This window comes from Aquarana catesbeiana, linkage group LG06 (genome assembly GCF_042186555.1).
Source record: "Aquarana catesbeiana isolate 2022-GZ linkage group LG06, ASM4218655v1, whole genome shotgun sequence".
In the NCBI taxonomy this organism is placed as follows: Eukaryota; Metazoa; Chordata; class Amphibia; order Anura; family Ranidae; genus Aquarana; species Aquarana catesbeiana.
The window spans coordinates 416,021,009-416,044,647 of NC_133329.1; the positions used below are offsets into that span (position 1 = coordinate 416,021,009).

General features: G+C 47.0%; 1 protein-coding gene and 1 long non-coding RNA gene across 2 annotated transcripts in view; one reads left to right on the forward strand and one right to left on the reverse strand.

Moving 5' to 3' along the window:
- LOC141147325 (protein mono-ADP-ribosyltransferase PARP9-like) overlaps window positions 1-23,639 on the forward strand; it is a 142,295-nt gene that overhangs the window by 101,352 nt on the left and 17,304 nt on the right. The window contains exons 6-7 of the mRNA XM_073634547.1: window positions 14,415-14,975; window positions 16,461-16,603. Of these exons, the coding sequence (XP_073490648.1) occupies window positions 14,415-14,975; window positions 16,461-16,603 (704 nt within the window). The remainder of the gene's footprint in view (window positions 1-14,414; window positions 14,976-16,460; window positions 16,604-23,639) is intronic.
- LOC141147326 (uncharacterized) lies at window positions 4,776-16,596 on the reverse strand. Its single transcript, XR_012245049.1, has 2 exons — window positions 16,430-16,596; window positions 4,776-6,662 (listed from the first exon to the last, which is right to left on the reverse strand). It is a non-coding gene; the product is annotated as an uncharacterized lncRNA (long non-coding RNA).

The following is a 23,639-nucleotide window of genomic DNA, read 5'->3' on the forward strand; positions in this document are numbered from 1 at the left end:
ACAAGCCCTTGGTCGCTCGGTTTCACTCTCCCAACACTCCTCTGCGGCTATAGAATTAGATTACAACATCTGATGGTTCGGTCATCCGATGCTCCGGGACTAGAACTACAGCTATGTGCCTATGCAGTATGTTCTAACCCAGTTGTGTAGCTCAGAACAAACACCAGGCAGGCTGTATGTAAGCTCAAACAGGAATCTCACTTTTATTGGATGCACACAACACACTTTTATACACAGCAGTTTGAACACCCTGCCCCCAACAACCACTTTCCTATTGGTCAATTGTAAAGTACACTTTAGTTCTCACTCAGGTCCTCTTGTCCATGCAAATGAGGACTTGAAACAGGGTCAGTAGGGATTGGTCCGATAGCTTGAATAGGAGGACTGATATGTGTTATGACACAGGGGGTAATTAAAGTACCGTATATACTCGAGTATAAGTCGAGGCCCTAATTTACCACAAAAAAATGGGAAAAACGTATTGACCCGAGTATAAGACAAGGGTGAGAAATGCACAGCTACTGTAAGTGGAAAAGAGGGTCAACAATGCCCATTTGCAGCCTCACTCTGCCCATTTGCAGCCATAGGTCCCCCGAACTTCAAACTCGGTAGTTAAGTGTTCCTAGATGCCCCCCTAGCTGCAGCCAAAATTTGGGGTCTCTGAACCCAAAGTGTCCCGAAATGACATTGCTGCAGATGGACACAGTTGACCGACTTTGGGTCCCCGTATCTCGGGGCCACTTAGTGCTAGGAACCGAGTGGAACTAGCAACATAAAATATCCAAAGCTGAGGTTCCTAGCACCAAGTGGCCCCGAGATACAGGACCCCAAATATCGATTCAGAAAATGTCAAGCACTTTTCTGCAGCAGAGAATGACATTTTCCGAACCTATTTTGGGGCCCCGTAGGAACTCCATCTTTGGATATGTTATGGGACCAAGTCCACTGGGTTTGCACACCAAATTTGGGGTTCCTAGCACCAAGTGGCCCTGAGATACGGGGCCCCAAAATCGGTTCAGAAAATGTCAAGCACTTTTCTGCAGCAGAGAATGACATTTTCCAAACCGATTTTGGGGCCCCGTATCTCGGGGCCACTTAGAGCTAGGAACTTCAGCTTTGGATATGTTGTGGTACCAGGTCCACTGGGTTTGCATACCAAATTTGGGGTTTGTAGCACCAAGTGGCCCTGAGATACGGGGGCCCCAAAGTCGGTTCGGAAAATGAAATTTTTTGCTGCAGAAAAGTGCTTGACTCGAGTTTAAGTCGAGGGGGGCACTTTCAGCACAAAAAAATGTGCTAAAAAACTCGACTTATACTCGAGTATATACGGTACATAAACAAACAGTCAAACACAGAACAATGCCTTCCTTCCAGACAGGGCCGGATTAACATAGGGGCTGATGGAGCTGCAGCTCCAGGCCCCAGCCTTAAAATCGGCCCTCCTAGCCAGCAGTATAAGCCCGATTTCTCCTGTCAATAAACATCTATGGGACAGGAGAAGCTGTGTGTAAATGGAGGGGTGTCTGGCTGCATCTGTGTTGGCTCACTGTGTTTAGTACAGTGTCACAGTGCACAGTTCCCCCCCTATACAAATGGCTCTGCCTTCCCCCTCCCCTCTCTCTTCTCTCTGTGTGCAGTGAAGGAGCCGTGTGGGTTGGGAAATTGTGAACAGAGCAACTGCAGCCAACAGATAGAAGGTGAACTGAACACATATGTGACTGATAAGCTTCCCATCCAAGTGTGAGCTCAGTGACTGGACTCTTATCTCCCTTCTCTCCTCCTCTTTTACCTTTATCTTCAGCAATGGCTCTTATAACTGCAGCCAATATGTAGACTTGGCTCCTTGTGCTTTTAGGTTGGTTCGCACTGCTTTGCTGTGTTTTGGCCCATTGCTGGTGTATCCGCAGTTTTCCTGCGTTTTACCCATAGTCCTATTGATTTCTATTAGGTTACATGTTTTTTCTGAAAGCGCACCAAAATTCCTGCGTGCTGCATTTTATCTTTGGCGCACTGTCAGAAAATGCGGCAAAAATATGCAACCTGATATAAAGCAATAGGTCTGCAGCTAAAACTGCAGATACACAAGCAGTGCGCCCAAACTGCAACACACCAGTGTGAACCCAAAGGCTTGTACACACCCCCCTCTGTAGAACTTGGTCTGATCAATACTGCTGGCATTCATTTTACACACAACCATACCATCCCAGATGAGGAGGGGTGGGGGCTCCAGGGATTTGTTTGACTATGCAGGCCCTGTCCCTTCTTTCCATCCTGGAAGAGTCCTGGAGGGAGTGGCAGGCTGCTGGTGGCAAGTGACACGCTGTATCTGGGGTCAGGCTGCTGGTGGCAAGTGGCACATTGCATCTGATGGCAAGTGGCGCACTGTATCTGGTGAAAGGTTGCTGGTGGCAAGTGGCCCACTGTATCTGGTGGCATGCTGCTGGTGGCAAGTGGCCCACTGTATCTGGTGGCTGGCTGCTAGTGGCAAGTGGCACACTGTATCTGGTGGCAAGTGGCACATTGTATCTGGTGGCAGGCTGCTGGTGGCAAGTGGCACGCTGTATCTGGGGTCAGGCTGCTGGTGGCAAGTGGCACATTGCATCTGATGGCAAGTTGCACACTGTATGTGGTGGCACGCTGCTAGTGGCAGGCTGCTGGTGGCAAGTGACACGCTGTATCTGGTGACAGGCTGTCAGTGGCAAGTGGCACACTGTATCTGGTGAAAGGCTGCAGGTGGCACACTGTATCTGGTGCCAGGCTGCAGGTGACAAGTGGCACACTGTATCTGGTGGCAGGCTGCTAGTGGCAAGTGGCACACTATCTGGTGGCAGGCTGCTGGTGGCAAGTGGCACACTGTATCTGGTGGCAGGCTGCTGGCGGCAAGTGGCACACTATCTGGTGGCAGGCTGCTGGTGGCAAGTGGCACACTGTATCTGGTGGCAGGCTGCTGGCGGCAAGTGGCACACTGTATCTGGTGGAAGGCTGCTGGCGGCAAGTGGCACACTGTATCTGGTGGAAGGCTGCTGGTGGCAAGTGACACTGTTGCTGGTGGCAAGTGGCACACTGTATCTGGTGGCAGGCTGTGGTTGGCAATTGGCACACTGTATCTGATGGAAGGCTTCTGGTGGCAAGTGGCACACTGTATCTGGTGGCAGGGTGCTGGTGGCAAGTGGCATACTGTATCTGGTGGCAAGTGGCACACTGTATCTGGTGAAAGGCTGCTGGTGGCAAGTGGCACACTGTATCTGGTGGCAGGCTGCTAGTGGCAAGTGGCACACTGTATCTGGTGGCAGGCTGCTGGTGGCAAGTGGCACACTATCTGGTGGCAGGCTGCTGGTGGCAAGTGGCACACTGTATCTGGTGGAAGGCTGCTGGTGGCAAGTGACACTGTATCTGGTGGCAGGCTGGTGGCAAGTGGCACACTGTATCTGGTGGCAGGGTGCTGGTGGAAAGTGGCACACTATCTGGTGGCAGGCTGCTGGTAGCAAGTGACACACTGTATCTGGTGACAGGCTGCTGGTGGCAAGTGGCACACTGTATCTGATGGCAAGTGGCACAATGTATATGGTGACAGGCTGGTGATGGCATGTGAAACACTGTATCTGGTGGCAGGCGGCACACTGTATCTGGTGGCAAGTGGCACAATGTATCTGGTGAAAGGCTGCTGGTGGCAAGTGACACACTGTATCTGGTGGCAGGCTGCTGGTGGCAAGTGACACACTGTATCTGGTGGCAGGCTGCTGGTGGCAAGTGGCACACTGTATCTGGTGGCAGGCTGTGGTTGGCAAGTGGCGCACTGTATCTGGTGAAAGGTTGCTGGTGGCAAGTGGCCCACTGTATCTGGTGGCATGCTGCTGGTGGCAAGTGGCCCACTGTATCTGGTGGCTGGCTGCTAGTGGCAAGTGGCACACTGTATCTGGTGGCAAGTGGCACATTGTATCTGGTGGCAGGCTGCTGGTGGCAAGTGGCACGCTGTATCTGGGGTCAGGCTGCTGGTGGCAAGTGGCACATTGCATCTGATGGCAAGTTGCACACTGTATGTGGTGGCACGCTGCTAGTGGCAGGCTGCTGGTGGCAAGTGACACGCTGTATCTGGTGACAGGCTGTCAGTGGCAAGTGGCACACTGTATCTGGTGAAAGGCTGCTGGTGGCACACTGTATCTGGTGCCAGGCTGCAGGTGACAAGTGGCACACTGTATCTGGTGGCAGGCTGCTAGTGGCAAGTGGCACACTGTATCTGGTGGCAGGCTGCTGGTGGCAAGTGGCACACTATCTGGTGGCAGGCTGCTGGTGGCAAGTGGCACACTGTATCTGGTGGCAGGCTGCTGGCGGCAAGTGGCACACTATCTGGTGGCAGGCTGCTGGTGGCAAGTGGCACACTGTATCTGGTGGCAGGCTGCTGGCGGCAAGTGGCACACTGTATCTGGTGGAAGGCTGCTGGTGGCAAGTGACACTGTTGCTGGTGGCAAGTGGCACACTGTATCTGGTGGCAGGCTGTGGTTGGCAATTGGCACACTGTATCTGATGGAAGGCTTCTGGTGGCAAGTGGCACACTGTATCTGATGGCAAGTGGCACAATGTATATGGTGACAGGCTGGTGATGGCATGTGAAACACTGTATCTGGTGGCAGGCGGCACACTGTATCTGGTGGCAAGTGGCACAATGTATCTGGTGAAAGGCTGCTGGTGGCAAGTGATTTGACTGATTTCTGATTGGGACTCTAAAACAAAGTTAATACTGCAGCTGCAGGAACAGATTCACAGGACTCAATCACTGTGTTTAAAATGTCCGTTCAGTGAAAAATTTATTATTACATGTTATTTTATACATAGATAAGAAAGGGGTGGTGTGAGATGTTATTAAAAAGTAACAAATAGCAATATGTTATTAAAAGCTAACAAATAGAAATATATTATTAAAAACTAGCGAATAGAACAATTGCAAAAGTAAAACCTTGAAAAGGGAGAGGGGAGTAGAGAGCGTTTAGTAGGAGAAGTGTCTGTGTGTTAGGTGAAGGTTACAGAACACATTTCAACAGTGAGAACAAAATGGATTCTCTTGTGCTTAAATGAACAGTAAAATGAATGTCCATGTCATTTCCCCCCTTTTGTTTATTTGACACCATTCTTCTCCGCGTTACGTTCAGCCGATTGCTGGTAACTCCTGTTACATTGGCGCAGAGAGACGGCGTCCTGTTCAGCTCTCTCCTAGCTTTCTCACAATAATGGGTTCATCAGGGCTGGTGGTACATTTGTTGGTACAGCGGGTAGTCACACAGAGGCATAGCCTGATGAGGAAGTAAATAACAAACATGAGAAATAGAAACATCACAATGTAAGCGCCTAGTTTCTGTAACCATGTTGCTATGCCATATAAAAAATCACCAAAACCTCCTAAACCCTGAAAGGGGTTCCATCCATCTTTAGCAATATCCCTGGCCTTATTCTGTAGTTCTCTTATCTTAGCAAGATGCCCTTTAATAATGTCCTCATTATCAGAAATGTATATACAACAGTCAGTGCAAAATATCTTACACATCCCACCTTGAGCTGCAGTGAGATCATTTAGCGTTAATCTGTGCTCTAATACTACTTTTTTAAGCTGAGCCATTTCTTCATTTAATAAACCTATATCAGTGGTAGTAAGGTTAATAATCTCATCTACAATTCTAGTGTAATTATTTAGTCTTTTCATTGCTTCAATTCCCCATCCTGTCCAGGAAGGGAACCATGACCATGTCATGTCACCTTCAGTGAACAGCTCTCTTTTGAACACTAAAGGGTATTCTGGACTTTGATCTGGTCGCACTGTATCTTTGCGAACAGCCAAAGCAGGTACTAACTTCCCAATATAACATGTACCTGTAACATTAGTAGGAAGCCAGGCGTAAGCTTTATTTCCACATATATAATATAACCCTCTACGTATGGACGGTATGCCTGCTCCTAAAAAACTGGAAGCAATAACATGGAATCTCAGGAAACCGATATTTTCACATATTGGAAACTGTGAGCAATTTGTACTATAAAGGGTTCTATTTAGTTCTGGATCTGGGATATAATAATATTGACCATAGTTTCCTCCATAAACTGTAATTTTTGCTCCGCCGCAATCTGAATTGCCCAACCGTCTACATTTAGTGTTAAACGGGCATGTAATGTTTAAACAAATCTGTGGAGTGTTTATCTGTTTCGAAACCATCAAAGTTACTGATCTGTGCTCATTAGCTGTGGAGACTATGTATGAGCCATTTATTCTGGTCCTGTTTAGATCAGTGAAAATGAGAGGCATTGCTATCATGGGTATTGTTCCTGTTTGGGGATGTAAGTGAGAACACACCCAGCAGTTACTAGCGTTGCTATGGGTTGCATACAATTTTAACATTTGGATGAAAGGGTTATTTTTCCATGTCTCAGTTCTCACAAACAACAAAAAGAAAAGAAACATTATCATCTTTTTTTCAAAGGATATCATCACTTCAGGATTTTCTTGCAGTGACTGGCGTGAATCCAGGTGGGTTTTCCTTCCAACTTGACAGCAGAACCGGTTGTCAAAAGCACCGAATGTGGTCCGTCAAATTTTGGTTCTAGTGGCTTTCTGACGTGTCGCTTGACCACCACCCTGTCACCTGGTTGGATTCTGTGAATACCTGAAACAGAATCTGGGTCGGGGATAGATTTATAAACACCTTCATGTATTTTATTCAATGTTCTTTGCAAAATCTGAACATATTCTAACAGATTAGAGTGAGAAGCCTGCAACTGTTGGGGAAAATATAGCCCTGTTTTGGGTGGCCCTCCAAATAAAATCTCATAGGGGGACAGCCCATGTGGTTGTTTAGGGGTAGTTCGTACAGAATATAGGGCTAATGGCAAAGCTTCCACCCATCCTTTTCCTGTATCTGCTTTAATTTTTGCACATCTGTTTTTCAAAATTCCATTAAGTCTCTCAACTTTACCACTACTTTGTGGATGATAAGGTGTATGGAAAGCTTGCTGTATGTGAAGTGCTTCCATTACCTCTTTCATTACTTCCCCAGTAAAATGGTGTCTGTAGTGGTTACAGCAAACCCTGTGTGTGGCTGACCATCGTCAGTGTAAAATCTGGAACCATCTACGAATAAGTGTGTGTCACAATCTGATAAGGGCTCATCTTTTGCTGGTGTGACAGAGGCCCTTTCTACCTCCATAAGAGCCATACAATCATGAGAAAAACTCTCAGGTTCTACATCAGTACCATTTGTTGCATCTTCCTCATCAATTATAGGAAGAAGAGTAGCCGGATTTAAAGTAACACATCGTTTGATTGTTAAATTCGATGGAGCAAAAAGAGCAGACTGGTACTTGTCAAATCTACTGGCAGACACATGTCTAGTATTTACTTGATTCATGATTTCCTGTACTGCATGTGGTACATACAGGATCAGAGCAGAATCTAGTACAAGCTCCGTTACTTTGTCTAGCAGCAAAATGCAGGCTGCTATGGCTCGCATACAACTGGGGGAGCCTTTGATGACAGGGTCTAATGAGGCTGATACATACATCACAGGCCTCTGTTTGTCTCCATGTAGCTGGGTGAGTACACCTGCAGCAAATCCATTGACTTCATGACAGAACAACGAGAAAGTCTTAGTATAGTCAGGAAGTCCAATGGCGGGAGCTTCAGACAAAATTTTAATAAGCTCCTTCATCTGCAATTCATTGTCCCATGTGAGTTTGAAAGGGTTTCTAGTGGTAGCCTCATATAGAGGAGCCATAAGTTCTGATGCATTTGGAATCCAGTCCCTACAATATCCCACTAACCCCAGGAAGGCACGTAGTTGCCGGACATTTCTTGGCTTTTCAAAGTTTTGTAGAGTTTTAACTCGATCTGGGGTTAGGTGACGGATTCCATGTGAAATGCAGTGACCCAGGAAGATCACTTTCTCTTGGCAGTATTGTAGCTTATCTTTGCTAACTTTGTTGTTACTGTTATAGAGAAACAGGAGAAGGCTTACTGTTTCTCTGCTACAAATGTCCTTTGTATCAGAACAAATAAGCAAATCGTCTATGTACTGAAGCAAAACTGTGTTTGGGTGTGAGGGGGACCATTGGTCCAATACTTGCTTTAACGCAGTATTATATTCAGAGGGGCTACTCACACAGCCTTGGGGCAATCTTGTCCATGCTAACTTTTGGGCATCATGGGTAAATGAAAAAAGGTGCCAGCAATCTGGGTGCAGGGGCACCGAAAAGAAAGCATTTGCAAGATCAATCACTGTAAAGCAGGTGCTGGAGGCAGGTATTCCACTTAGTAAAGTGCGGGGGTTGGGCACGATCGGGGTATCTGCCTCTATTATATTGTTAATGGCTCTCAAATCATGCACCATGCGATATGTCACCTGCCCACCCTTCTTGTCTGGCTTCTTTGCAATTGGGAACAGGGGTGTATTGACCTGGGACTTAATGGGTACAACAACCCCTGCTGCTTTCAGTTGAGTGATTTGATCCTTTATCCCCTCAGTCTGAGCAATACTCAGTGGGTACTGTTTAATCTGTGGGAGATGGGCTCCTGGTTTAATTTTTATCATGACTGGGGTGCAATCCAGCAGACCTACATCATATTTGCTGGTGGCCCATAATTCAGGGGGAATCACTTTCAATTCTGGTGGAAATGGCAGAGTGGAGTCTTGGATTAAAAATACTCTACAGGCAGAATTTAAAACTTCTCCTGATAGACTACTGACCACTTGGACTCCTGTAGGAGTGTAGTCTATGTTTGCTAGAATTTGGTTCAAAATGTCAGCTCCCAAAAGATTGGTAGGAACTGTGTCTGAAACTAACACTTTAGTGACAATTTCTGTTTGCTGTCCTAGCCTAAGTTTAAGTGGCTTGGACTCAACCAAATCAGTAGAGGTCCCGGTTAGGCCAACACCAGAGATAACATTTGTAGATAATAATCCTGGAGGTAAGTCCTCTAGATTAAAAACACTTCGGCTTGCACCAGTATCAATTAAACAGGTTAATTCTGTTTCTCCTCCAGGATAGGGGAGTTCTTGTAAAAATACTTTTACTCTGGCCTCGGGACCATTGTCTCCCCTATTTAACATGATTGATACTGGCATGCCATTTTCCTATGCCTGATCCACTGCTTTTGGCAGAGAACTGGGATCAGCATGAGGGGCCTCTAAGCTCTTTTCTAGTCTACGGTCAGGAAGATGGCAGAATTTGGCTATGTGTCCTTCCCCATCACAATTGTAGCATATAATTGGTCCCCGATTGCCATGATTTCTGAAATTGCCTTTGCCTCTACCTCTTCCTTTTCCTCTCTGCTTCCCCATGTACATTACCTTGGGTTTGCTGTCTTTTTGGTTAATCCTGTTTTCTATGGACAACAGGATAGGCAGGACGTCTCGAATAGACATATTGCCTGCCTCAGGCCTTGCTGTGAACAACTTTTCTTTCAACTGGGGTATTAAACCATCAAGAAACCTTTGTTTCACCAGTTGTGTAGATGGACTTGCAGTTTCTCCCGCCTTCTCTTCCTCTATTTTAATGCCTGCTTCCTCAGCCATCTCACTTAACCGCCTCCAATAAGCCCCTGCTGCTTCCTCTTTCCCTTGCTTAGCATTCATAAATTCAGCATGTCTGGTTTGTCCATATATTTGGGGCAATTTTTCCTTCAATTTCTCACAAACCTCCCGTCCACTAACCATCTTACCTAGATTTTTGACGTCTACACCACATTCTTTAAGTATATAGCCAGACATGTTGCTTCCCACTGCTTTAATAAGAAGCTGATGAATGTCAGTAGCAGAAGCCTCATATGCTTCCTGTGCAGCACTAAGTTTGTTTGCAAACCCAATTGGATTCTTTCTAGGATCTCCCAATCCTTCTAATATGGCTCTCATTTCTTGGGGACTAAAAGGTACATGCCATTTAATTTGAGACTTACTGTCAACAGCATCACCTTCAAAAACTAATTGGGTTCTGACAGGATAAACTGCAACAGATTTCTCTATGCCAGGGGCAGAAGGGCTGGCATCTCCCTTCCTTCTCTCTTCATCTTGCTGCCACAATTTGGAAATTATGGTTTGCTCCGGAAGTTCAGACTCTATCTCTCTTTCTCTGGCCAAAGCCTTAAGTTCAAAGAGATCCAGGTTTGCATATGTGCCTTTTGATTTATGCCAATCATCTGTTTCTAGGATACGAGCCAAATCCCTCTTTGTAGGTTGATATGGGGCTGTTAAACCTCTGCTCTCTACTATATTGCATAGCTCATCTTTTGTGTGTTCCATGTAATCTAATTCTTTTGCTTTTGTGCGTGGACCCCTTAAAGCCAAACTGGCAGCCACATAAGGTGGGGGGTCCTCCTCTACAGAGTCTTCTGGCCAAACGTAGTAAATTTGGGCAGTACTTTTATTAAATATCTCCGTCAAGCCAGTTTGATTCGCTACTTTAGCTTCTGTCTCCCATGTGCAAGCTATTCTCCACGTTCCTTCACTGCACAGTAGTGGGCCATAATCGTGCAGAAAAGTTTGCCATACTTTTAAATCAAAAGTCCCTTCAGATTTTAAAGGTTTAGCTGTTCCCTTTGTCCATTCTACCCATTTATCTAGGGGCTCAGTATAGGCAGAACCGTACCTTCGGTTCATATATTCTCTAGCGCTCATCTTGCGCTGGGCATTTTCTGAAGGCCTCTCTCCCTTCATTCCCTTAATTAATTTAATGCCCATAATGACTGGCCAGTCTTCTCTACTCTCTACTTGTGCCTATACCCTCTTGCCTCTAAAACAAATAGTACAGCAAATCTGCAGATTTACAAGAATAGTCTCCACTTATCTACGTGGATAGAAGGGGTTTATGACAATAGACAAAACACTCATTAAGAGACCCTCCTCGTCTCTTCTCTTCTCTGTGAGTTTTATCTGACCCTACCATGCGCCTCTGACCCAGGTCGCCCACAAGGAGTCAACGCAGGGAACTGCAGAGGATTTTCCCTATCCACACACAGTCCAACCCGTGAAGGGGGACACAAACACATTCACACACACACACGTTACCCAACCAGAAAGGTCCGAGAGTGGTCTGGTTTCCTTGAGAACCGACAGATAGGATACATAGGAAAAGGCAGAAATATAGCAAGCTTAAGGGCAGCTTACCTAGCCGGCATTTGAGGTCTGCGTTTCCCGATGATCCCGATCGAAGCGCGGTTCCTTCTGGAGACTCTGCCAAACTCCTGGCTGGCTCGCCAAGACTGATATGACTGATTTCTGATTGGGACTCTAAAACAAAGTTAATACTGCAGCTGCAGGAACAGATTCACAGGACTCAATCACTGTGTTTAAAATGTCCGTTCAGTGAAAAATTTATTATTACATGTTATTTTATACATAGATAAGAAAGGGGTGGTGTGAGATGTTATTAAAAAGTAACAAATAGCAATATGTTATTAAAAGCTAACAAATAGAAATATATTATTAAAAACTAGCGAATAGAACAATTGCAAAAGTAAAACCTTGAAAAGGGAGAGGGGAGTAGAGAGCGTTTAGTAGGAGAAGTGTCTGTGTGTTAGGTGAAGGTTACAGAACACATTTCAACAGTGAGAACAAAATGGATTCTCTTGTGCTTAAATGAACAGTAAAATGAATGTCCATGTCACAAGTGACACACTGTATCTGGTGGCAGGCTGCTGGTGGCAAGTGACACACTGTATCTGGTGGCAGGCTGCTGGTGGCAAGTGGCACACTGTATCTGGTGGCAGGCTGTGGTTGGCAAGTGGCGCACTGTATCTGGTGAAAGGTTGCTGGTGGCAAGTGGCCCACTGTATCTGGTGCCATGCTGCTGGTGGCAAGTGGCCCACTGTATCTGGTGGCTGGCTGCTAGTGGCAAGTGGCACACTGTATCTGGTGGCAAGTGGCACATTGTATCTGGTGGCAGGCTGCTGGTGGCAAGTGGCACGCTGTATCTGGGGTCAGGCTGCTGGTGGCAAGTGGCACATTGCATCTGATGGCAAGTTGCACACTGTATGTGGTGGCACGCTGCTAGTGGCAGGCTGCTGGTGGCAAGTGACACGCTGTATCTGGTGACAGGCTGTCAGTGGCAAGTGGCACACTGTATCTGGTGAAAGGCTGCTGGTGGCACACTGTATCTGGTGCCAGGCTGCAGGTGACAAGTGGCACACTGTATCTGGTGGCAGGCTGCTAGTGGCAAGTGACACACTGTATCTGGTGGCAGGCTGCTGGTGGCAAGTGGCACACTATCTGGTGGCAGGCTGCTGGTGGCAAGTGGCACACTGTATCTGGTGGCAGGCTGCTGGCGGCAAGTGGCACACTATCTGGTGGCAGGCTGCTGGTGGCAAGTGGCACACTGTATCTGGTGGCAGGCTGCTGGCGGCAAGTGGCACACTGTATCTGGTGGAAGGCTGCTGGTGGCAAGTGACACTGTTGCTGGTGGCAAGTGGCACACTGTATCTGGTGGCAGGCTGTGGTTGGCAATTGGCACACTGTATCTGATGGAAGGCTTCTGGTGGCAAGTGGCACACTGTATCTGGTGGCAGGGTGCTGGTGGCAAGTGGCATACTGTATCTGGTGGCAAGTGGCACACTGTATCTGGTGAAAGGCTGCTGGTGGCAAGTGGCACACTGTATCTGGTGGAAGGCTGCTGGTGGCAAGTGACACTGTATCTGGTGGCAGGCTGGTGGCAAGTGGCACACTGTATCTGGTGGCAGGGTGCTGGTGGAAAGTGGCACACTATCTGGTGGCAGGCTGCTGGTAGCAAGTGACACACTGTATCTGGTGACAGGCTGCTGGTGGCAAGTGGCACACTGTATCTGATGGCAAGTGGCACAATGTATATGGTGACAGGCTGGTGATGGCATGTGAAACACTGTATCTGGTGGCAGGCGGCACACTGTATCTGGTGGCAAGTGGCACAATGTATCTGGTGAAAGGCTGCTGGTGGCAAGTGACACACTGTATCTGGTGGCAGGCTGCTGGTGGCAAGTGACACACTGTATCTGGTGGCAGGCTGCTGGTGGCAAGTGACACACTGTATCTGGTGGCAGGCTGCTGGTGGCAAGTGGCACACTGTATCTGGTGGCAGGCTGTGGTTGGCAAGTGGCGCACTGTATCTGGTGAAAGGTTGCTGGTGGCAAGTGGCCCACTGTATCTGGTGGCATGCTGCTGGTGGCAAGTGGCCCACTGTATCTGGTGGCTGGCTGCTAGTGGCAAGTGGCACACTGTATCTGGTGGCAAGTGGCACATTGTATCTGGTGGCAGGCTGCTGGTGGCAAGTGGCACGCTGTATCTGGTGGCAGGCTGCTAGTGGCAAGTAGCACACTGTATCTGTGGCAGGCTGTGGGTAGCAAGTGGCACACTGTATCTGTGGCAGGCTGTGGGTAGCAAGTGGCACACTGTATCTGGTTGCAAGTGGCACACTGTATCTGGTGGCAGGCTGCTGGTGGCAAGTGACATGCTGCATCTAGCAGCAGGCAACTGTGGAAAGTGATACTCTACATCTGGTGGCAGGCTATGGGTGGCAAGTGACAAGCTGCATCTGGTGGCAAGTGACAAGCTCAGGTTCCCACTGATTCTGCATGATGGTGAGTTGAACTATTTCACTATATATTACAATGTAGTAACTGAAATAATGGAATTTGATCATCCTGACACCATATCAAGCATGGTGTCAGGATGATTGATTTTAAGTACTAACACCAGCCATTTGCCTGACAAATCACCTCCACTGCCGATTTCCCTGCCAACCCCGAGACTACATCCTCCACCCTCATCTTTTTTTGGGAAGAGGGGGTTGTCCCTAAATGACAGTTTGGAAATGTGGTCTCCCTATGTTGCTGCTGGTGAGAGACCGCATAGCAGGTGGTGGTTGCTGCTCAGAGGCTGCACGGCTGGTATTACTGGTGAGAGTATATTTAATTCGTTTTAGCGAAAAATTGTTTGCATTTTCATTTTGTTTCCATAAAAAGGCCCACCGAAATCCTCAGCACCAGGCCCATGATGCTCTTAATCTGGCCCTGCTTCCAGACCATGGTGCCGTCTGGAGGGGGTTAGCCTTAAGACAGTGCAGAAGACCCACCACTGTGTAATATAATCAAAGGAGAAATACTTCAATATTCCAAGGGTTATAACAGGGAGATTTCCTGCAGTAGTTTGTGTCTCTGCCCCTCCCACAATGGGGAAATTTCTCTGCATTCGTTTAGAACAAAAACTACTGCTAAAGTTCCTGTCTAAACAGTTGTTTAGACAGGAACTTTAGCAATCAATCACAAACCCTGTTTCATTCTTAGTGCTGGTCTGCATTGATTACAGTTGAATTGGTTGCTGTTGACAATATAAAGTTTCTTATGATCATTTTTTTCATATAGTTGAGTCTCAGTAAGTGGTAGTTACATTGTTGCTGTTTTCCTCTTACAGATCCCAGACCTGATTTCAGTGACACATCTTCTTCAAATTCACGTGATTCAGATGATCCATGTTTGATCATTAATGCAGCAAGTGATGAGGATGCTGAGGAGGCCGAGGCCTGGCTGAAGAACGTTCTCTACACTCACCCCGTCTCCATACAAAATAACCTCGTCCTTCTGCTTGGACAAGAGGAACACGATTTCCTCTCATCTCCCGATTTCCCAGATGTTAGCGCTGAGGAGAAGCTGAGTAATGGGAAGTCGGGTCTAGAGATCAATGGCCCCCCGCAGGAAAAGGTCAAAGGGGTCATACAGGCGGAGCTTCTCCTCTTAAACGTTCAGGAGAAGCACGCTGTGACGCTGGAGGAGGAGCTTCTGGAGGAGGCTGTGGTTTGGTTCTATGAAAATGAGAGTGGAGTCCGGAAATATCCAGCCAAAGCCAACCGAGAGATAGAGAAAGCCTTTGTGACCCAAAGTGACCTCACGCTGAATTCAGAACCCCATCATACGATCTTTATGAAGAGCCTCAAGGCGGAGGGGAAGGGCGGAGCGTTTCAGCTGCAGAGGCAGAGTAAGTACAGCAATATGTTTTAGTAGACCATGGTGTCAGAGACTGGAGCTCATACAGGGAGGATCGTAGTGTTGTCTGCTAATCCCTCATCTAGATATGTTCTCCAAGCTGAGGGCCATGGCTAGGTAGAGGTCTCACCTAGAATGATGGACAGTGAGGCTTCTAAATATACTTGGGTCTGCTGTGGTGTCCCAACAGATACATCAGAACAGCCAAATACGGTGCGTATTCCACTAACTGTGATTGGCAGAAATGGCACAATTTAGGAAATCGCTATGTGACGGCGATCATCCTGGATGGTTGAATCATCATTATCTCCTCCTAGGAAGCCAAGAACATCTCAGTCCAGGTCAACTCCACATAGTGCATCAGATTGGAGCGGTGTGATGGTTGGCACACTCTTGCATTCATAGGAGGAGAGCAGAGAAGACCTCTGAGCATCAGATGTGATCAGCATCCTTCAGAGAACCTTCTGTCCATGGGTAGAAGGAATTAAAGTGTATGTCTGGGAATAATAACAAAACAGATCTATTCAGTACATCCCTGCACTACATGCACATTTCCCTATGTTTTGTCTCCAAAGAATACTGTAAGTATGAAAATATACCTGGTGCTCTGCCAGAAATCTAGTGAGCTCCTAACGTCCTGTTTGGCTGACAACATTTCCACTGCTGCATTGAAATGCAAAGCAGTGGTGTCATTTTCCCCCTGCTGGACTACAGAACCTCTCCTTGTTCATATTTTCAGCACCTCCCCCTCTCATCTTAATAATCCTTCCCATTTCCATAACCACTCCCCCCCCCCCCCCCCCCACTCCCATCTCAGTAATCTCACTGAGCATAGGAGAAGGGCTCTTGGAAGATGTAGTTCTGGGGTAGGGGGTACTTAACTCAAAAGGAACTATCCTACGACATCCTTCTGATTCCAGCAGCTGCCCTTGTAAGAATTGTACAAGCCTGGTAATGATGTCACAGGAAATAATAAAATGGCTTCTCGCTACAGGAACGGGGTAAAGAAAAATGATTCTGAGGTGATCTAGGGCAGTCGTTCTCAACTCCAGTCCTCAAGGCGCCCCAACAGGTCATGTTTTCAGGATTTCCCTCCGATGAACATGGATGTGGTAATTACTAAGGCAGTGAAACGGATCAAATCACCTGTGCAAAATAATGGAAATCCTGAAAACATGGCCTGTTGGGGCTCCTCGAGGACTGGAGTTGAGAAACATTGATCTAGAGGAGAATAGGGAGGTTTAGGGGTAAATTTGGGTTATTCATAAGGATAAGGTCTTACTAGATGTGTGTGGGGGTGGGGACAGTCCAATGTCTCATTGAGAGAGGTGGACAGTGTGACATCTTTTTGTGTTGAAATCCATGTGATTAGGGGCTGGGTTTCGCCTTTTTCTATGTATCTCAGCCTAATTTTGACAGAGTGACATCTATGATTGGCATACATACCTGGACTTTGGTAATGTTTTTGTTTCTGTAGCTTTATGTAACAGTTCCAAGGATGTCCAGAAGAGGCGCCGTTCTGATGATTGGCTCTCGCAGGTTGTTCCAGTTGATTCTAACGTTCAGGAATTCAAGGACTACGCTAATAAATTTAGAAAAGACAAACTTACACTGGTCAAGGTAAAGAAATTTGAAAATAGCAATTTGGTTAGACATTAATGGCTGTGTGTTGAGTTATTTTGAGGGGACAGCAAATTTACACTGTTATACAAGCTGTACACTCACTACTTTACATTGTAGACAAGTGTCATTTCTTCAGTGTTGTCACATGAAAAGAGAGAAGAAAAGATTTACACAAATGTGACCGAGGGGTGTACTTACTTTTGTCAGATACAGTGTGTGTGTGTGTATGTATGTATGTGTAAAAATATATATATATACACAGTTGTGCTCATAAGTTTACATACCCTGGCAGAATTTATGATTTCTTGGCCATTTTTCAGAGAATATGAATGATAACACAAAAACTTTTCTTTCACTCATGGTTAGTGTTTGGCTGAAGCCATTTATTATCAATCATCTGAGATTACTCTTTTTATATCATCACAACAGAAACTACCCAAATGGCCCTGATCAAAAGTTTACATACCCTGGTGATTTCGGCCTATAACATGCACACAAGTTGACACCAGTGGCGGCTGGTGCTCAATTTTTTTGGGGGGCGCAAAGCCCTAACCAACCCCAGCCATAGATAGATAAATAGACAGATAAATGGACACATAGATAGACACTGGGTGGGATGGATGGATGGATAGATAAGACACTGGGTGGGATGGATGGATAGACACTGGGTGGGATGGATGGATAGACACTGGGTGGGATGGATGGATGGATAGACACTGGGTTGGATGGATGAATGGATATACACTGGGTGGGAGGCAGGGATAGATAGACACTGGGTGGGATGGATGGATGGATAGACACTGGGTGGGATGGATGGATAGACACTGGGTGGGATGGATGGATGGATAGACACTGGGTGGGATGGATGGATGGATAGACACTGGGTGGGATGGATGGATAGACACTGGGTGGGATGGATGAATGGATAGACACTGGGTGGGATGGATGAATGGATAGACACTGGGTGGGATGGATGAATGGATAGACACTGGGTGGGATGGATGGATAGACACTGGGTGGGTGGGAGAGATAGACAGGAAGGAGGGGGAGAGAGAGATATACACTGGGTGGGTGGGAGAGAGAGAGATACATTGGGGGGTGGGAGAGAGAGATATACACTGGTGGGTGGGAGAGAGAGATATATACACTGGGGGTGGGAGAGAGATACACTGGTGGGTGGGAGAGAGAGAGAGATACACTGGTGGGTGGGAGAGAGAGAGATACACTGGTGGGAGAGAGAGAGATACACTGGTGGGAGAGAGAGAGATACACTGGTGGGAGAGAGAGAGAGATACACTGGTGGGTGGGAGAGAGATACACTGGTGGGTGGGTGGGAGAGATATACACTGGGAGTGGGAGAGAGAGAGATATACACTTGGGGTGGGAAAGAGAGATATACACTGGTGGGTGGGAGAGAGAGATATACACTGGGGGTGGGAGAGAGAGATATACACTGGGGGTGGGAGAGAGAGATATACACTGGTGGGTGGGAGAGAGAGATATACACTGGTGGGTGGGAGAGAGAGAGATACACTGGTGGGTGGGAGAGAGTGATACACTGGTGGGTGGGAGAGAGAGATATACACTGGGGGTGGGAGAGAGAGAGATACACTGGGGGTGGGAGAGAGAGAGATACACTGGTGGGTGGGAGAGAGAGAGATACACTGGTGGGTGGGAGAGAGAGAGATACACTGGGTGGGAGAGAGAGATATACACTGGGGGTGGGAGAGAGAGATATACACTGGGTGGGAGAGAGAGATATACACTGGGGGTGGGAGAGAGAGATATACACTGGCTGGGAGAGAGAGATATACACTGGCTGGGAGAGAGAGATATACACTGGGGGTGGGAGAGAGAGATATACACTGGTGGGTGGGAGAGAGAGAGATACACTGGGGGTGAGAGAGAGAGATATACACTGGTGGGTGGGACAGAGAGAGATACATTGGGGGGTGGGAGAGAGAGATATACACTGGGGGTGGGAGAGAGAGCTATACACTGGGGGTGGGAGAGAGAGATATACACTGGTGGGTGGGAGAGAGCTATACACTGGTGGGTGGGAGAGAGAGATATACACTGGTGGGTGGGAGAGAGAGATATACACTGGTGGGTGGGAGAGAGAGATACATTGGGGGGTGGGAGAGAGAGATATACACTGGTGGGTGGGTGGGAGAGAGAGAGATACATTGGGGGGTGGGAGAGAGAGAGATACACTGGTGGGCGGGAGAGAGAGAGATACATTGGGGGGTGGGAGAGAGAGAGATACATTGGGGGTGAGAGAGAGATATACACTGGGGGTGAGAGAGAGAGATACACTGGGGGTGAGAGAGAGAGATACACTGGGGGTGAGAGAGAGAGATACACTGGTGGGTGGGAGAGAGAGATACACTGGTGGGTGGGAGAGAGAGAGATACACTGGTGGGTGGGAGAGAGAGAGATACACTGGTGGGTGGGAGAGAGTGATACACTGGTGGGTGGGAGAGAGAGAGATACACTGGTGGGTGGGAGAGAGAGATACACTGGTGGGTGGGAGAGAGATACACTGGTGGGTGGGAGAGAGAAATACACTGGTGGGTGGGAGAGAGAGATACACTGGTGGGTGGGAGAGAGAAATACACTGGTGGGTGGGAGAGAGAGAGATACACTGGTGGGTGGGAGAGAGAGAGATACACTGGGGGTGAGAGAGAGATACACTGGTGGGTGGGAGAGAGAGATACACTGGTGGGTGGGAGAGAGAGATACACTGGTGGGTGGGAGAGAGAAATACACTGGTGGGTGGGAGAGAGAGAGATACACTGGTGGGTGGGAGAGAGAGATATACACTGGTGGGTGGGAGAGAGAGAGAGATACACTGGTGGGTGGGAGAGAGAGAGAGATACACTGGTGGGTGGGAGAGAGAGAGATACACTGGTGGGTGGGAGAGAGAGAGAGATACACTGGTGGGTGGGAGAGAGAGAGATACACTGGTGGGTGGGAGAGAGAGAGATACACTGGTGGGTGGGAGAGAGAGAGAGACACTGGGTGGGTGGGAGAGAGAGAGATACACTGGGTGGGAGAGAGAGCGATACACTGGGTGGGAGAGAGAGAGATACACTGGGTGGGATGGACACACACACATAGATCAGTGATGAGGACTTACATATTAATGAGGCTCTGACTTGCAGGCTGCAGTCCATGGCTAGTGACACTGTCCTGACACCACCTCTGCCTCCTTCCTTCCATACGCTGGCTGGGAAGGATGTCTTATCTCATTCTTATCTCCGTGCATATTCAGTCACACAAGGCTGGTCTCCTAATTTCTACAGGATGGATGGATGGGGATGATTCACAACATGGGCTGTGTGTTTAACAAGAGCCTCCACTGACACTGCCAAACCAAGACACAGCAACACCAGTGGAGATAATAGAAGCACTGACGATCGGCACTTGTGAAACACACAGCCCATGTGAAGCTTCCCCATCCATCCATCCATCCATCCTGTAGAAATAAGGAGACCAGCCTTGCTTCTATTATCTCCACTGGTCTTGCTGTGTCTCAGTTTAGCAGTGGAAACATTCGGCTTTACCTAGTTGAAGGCAGCGGAGGAGTCCACTCGGGCGCACTGGTCTGACACAGGGAAAACCGGAAGTGACAGACTACTAACTAGTCTGTCACTCAAAGCACACGGCCATAGAAATACACTATGACAGAGAGAGTGACCAACTCGCTTAGGAAAGAGGGAAAAGCCGTGCCACATCCAGTAATCAGTAACATAAAACAGCGGGTTCCCCTATATGGACTTTCCCGGCACTTGCACAAAAGTAGAAAATATAGAGGTATAGACTAGTACAAAATACATAAAAAATATTTTTATTTAATGAAAAAATACATTCTAAAAACAATGTGGATATCCCCACCGCCTCTGCACGCCGGATGCTGGGATGCGTGGTGGGCCGAACTTGGAAACAATCTACTAAAGGGGTGCCTCTCTCGACCCCAGCATATCGCTTTGGCCTATACGAGCCCGGGCTGGGCAGGATAGGTGAACTGTTACATCCCCCTGTGGAAATTACTGCTTATCAACAACTAGCTCTTACCGCCCGAGAACAGCACCCATATCCTCTACACTACAACTGCCCACCATCCCTTCTTGCCTTTTCATGTGGCCTTTTAAAAAGTCTCCTTTCCAGAAGTAACCAATGAAATCTTCTCAGATGAACCCCTCTTTTCAAATATGCCCCTGAAGAAGGACTGAGTAAATACTAAGTACCCTGAAACGCATCGGGCTTGAAAAGAGTCTCTCTGTATATTTCATCATTGCTTACTGTATGATGTTTACTATGTGTATTATGTATCACTACTATGCTATCTAGGATATCCACATTGTTTTTAGAATGTATTTTTTCATTAAATAAAAATATTTTTTATGTATTTTGTACTAGTCTATACCTCTATATTTTCTACTTTTGTGCAAGTGCCGGGAAAGTCCATATAGGGGAACCCGCTGTTTTATGTTATAGAAATACACTATGGGCGCTGGGTGGATGCCGATCGGCGTTTTGCTTTGCGCCACAAGGCGGGTTAAAACCCCACAAATGAAGCGCCTCGTCTGCAATCTTGTGATTGCATAGACGTGGCGCTTTCCATAGTGCACTGTGCCCGGCGCCCTAACACAGTGCACTTAAGGACTTTTTTTCAATTTTTTTTTTTTTAAAGGGCCATTTAAATTTTTTTTTTCAATTATTTTTTTTTTTCAAGTTTTTTTTTTGACTGCCTGGAGTGGGGGGGGGGGGGGGGGGGCGGCGCCCGGGCGCCCCCTATGGACGGGCCGCCACTGGTTGACACAAAGGGGTTTAAATGGCTATTAAAGGTAACCATCCTCACCTGTGATCTGTTTGCTTATAATTAGTGTGTATGTATAAAAAGTCAATGAGTTTCTGGACTCCTGACAGACCCTTGCATCTTTCATCCAGTGTTGCACTGAAATTTCTGGATTCTGAGTCATGGGGAAAGCAAAAGAATTGTCAAAGGATCTGCGGGAAAAGGTAGTTGAACTGTATAAAACAGGAAAGGGATATAAAAAGATATCCAAGGAATTGAGAATGCCAATCAGCAGTGTTCAAACTCTAATCAAGAAGTGGAAAATGAGGGGTTCTGTTGAAACCAAACCATGGTCAGGTAGACCAACTAAAATTTCAGCCACAACTGCCAGGAAAATTGTTCGGGATGCAAATAAAAACCTACAAATAACTTCAGGTGAAATACAGGACTCTCTGAAAACATGTGGTGTGGCTGTTTCAAGATGCACAATAAGGAGGCACTTGAAGAACGATGGGCTGCATGGTCGAGTCGCCAGAAGAAACCCATTACTACGCAAATGCCACAAAGTATCCCGCTTACAATACGCCAAACAGCACAGAAACAAGCCTCAAACCTTCTGGCAAAAAGTAATTTGGAGTGATGAGACTAAAATTGAGATTTTTGGCCACAACCATAAACACTACATTTGGAGAGGAGACAACAAGGCCTATGATGAAAGGTCCACAATCCCTACTGTGAAGCACGGAGGTGGATCGCTGATCTTTTGGGGATGTGTGAGCTACAAAGGCACAGGAAATTTGGTCCAAATTGATGGCAAGATGAATGCAGAATATTATCAAAAAATACTGGAGGAACATTTGCATTCATCAGCCGGGAAGCTGCGCATGGGACGTACTTGGACATTTCAACATGACAATGATCCAAAACACAAGGCCACGTCCACCTGTCATTGGCTACAGCAGAATAAAGTGAAGCTTCTGCAGTGGCCATCTCAGTCTCCTGACCTCAATATCATTGAGATCTCAAACATTCAGTTCATACAACTCAGCCCAAGAATTTACAGGAACTGGAGGCTTTTTACCAAGAGGAACCATCTGAGAAGATAAAGAGCCTCATCCACAGATACCACAAAAGACTTCAAGCTGTCATTGATGTTAAAGAGGGCAATACACGGTATTAGGAACTGGGGTATGTAAACTTTTGATCAGGGTCATTTGGGAAGTTTCTGTTGCCATTATGATATAAAAAGAGTAATCTCAGAAGATTGATAATAAATTACTTCAGCCAAACACTAACCATGAGTGAAAGAAAAGTTTTTGTGTTATCATTCATATTCTCTGAAAAATGGCCAAGAAATCATAAATTCTGCCGGGGTATGTAAACTTATGAGCACAATTGTGTGTGTAATAAATATATATAATGTATGTATTATACAGGATTTATAAATAGCACTTTACAATAAAAAGGGGGGCAGTACAGTAGCAATGTAATTGAATAAAAGAGAGATAAGAGGGCCCTGCTTCTGGGAGCTTACAATCCCAATAGGGAGGGGCAAGTGGTACAAAAGGTAGCAACTGAGGGATGAACTGATGGGAGAAATAAAAGAATCAGTTGTTAGGTGGAGGCAGGATAGGATTCCCTGAAAAGATGAGTTTTCAGGGATCGCCTAAAAGTGGACAGAATAGTAGATAGACATATTCGGGTAGTGAGTTCGAGGATGGGAGAGGCTCTGGAGACAAGCATGGGAAGAGGAGACAAGGGAGCTTAAGAGCAGGAGGTCTTGGGAGGAGCGGAGAGGACCGTTTGGGTGATATTTGGAGTTAAGATTGGTGATGTAGCTCGGGGCAGAGTTGTAAATGGCTTTGTATGTTGTTGTAAGTATTTTGAATTTCATTCATTGGGCAATGGTAAGTCAGTGGATGGATTGGCAGAGAGGGATGAAGGACACTGAATGGAGGCCAGTGGAGGGATTGGCAGAGAGGAGTGGAGGACACTGAATGGAGGCCAGTGGAGGGATTGGCAGAGAGGAGTGGAGGACACTGAATGGAGACCAGTGGAGGGATTGGCAGAGAGGAGTGGAGGACACTGAATGGAGACCAGTGGAGGGATTGGCAGAGAGGAGTGGAGGATACAATGCGATTGGTAAGGTGGATGAGTTTGGCAGCAGCATTCATGATAGACTGAAGAGGAGATAGCCTATGGAGAGGTCGGTCTAGGAGAAGGGAGTTGCAA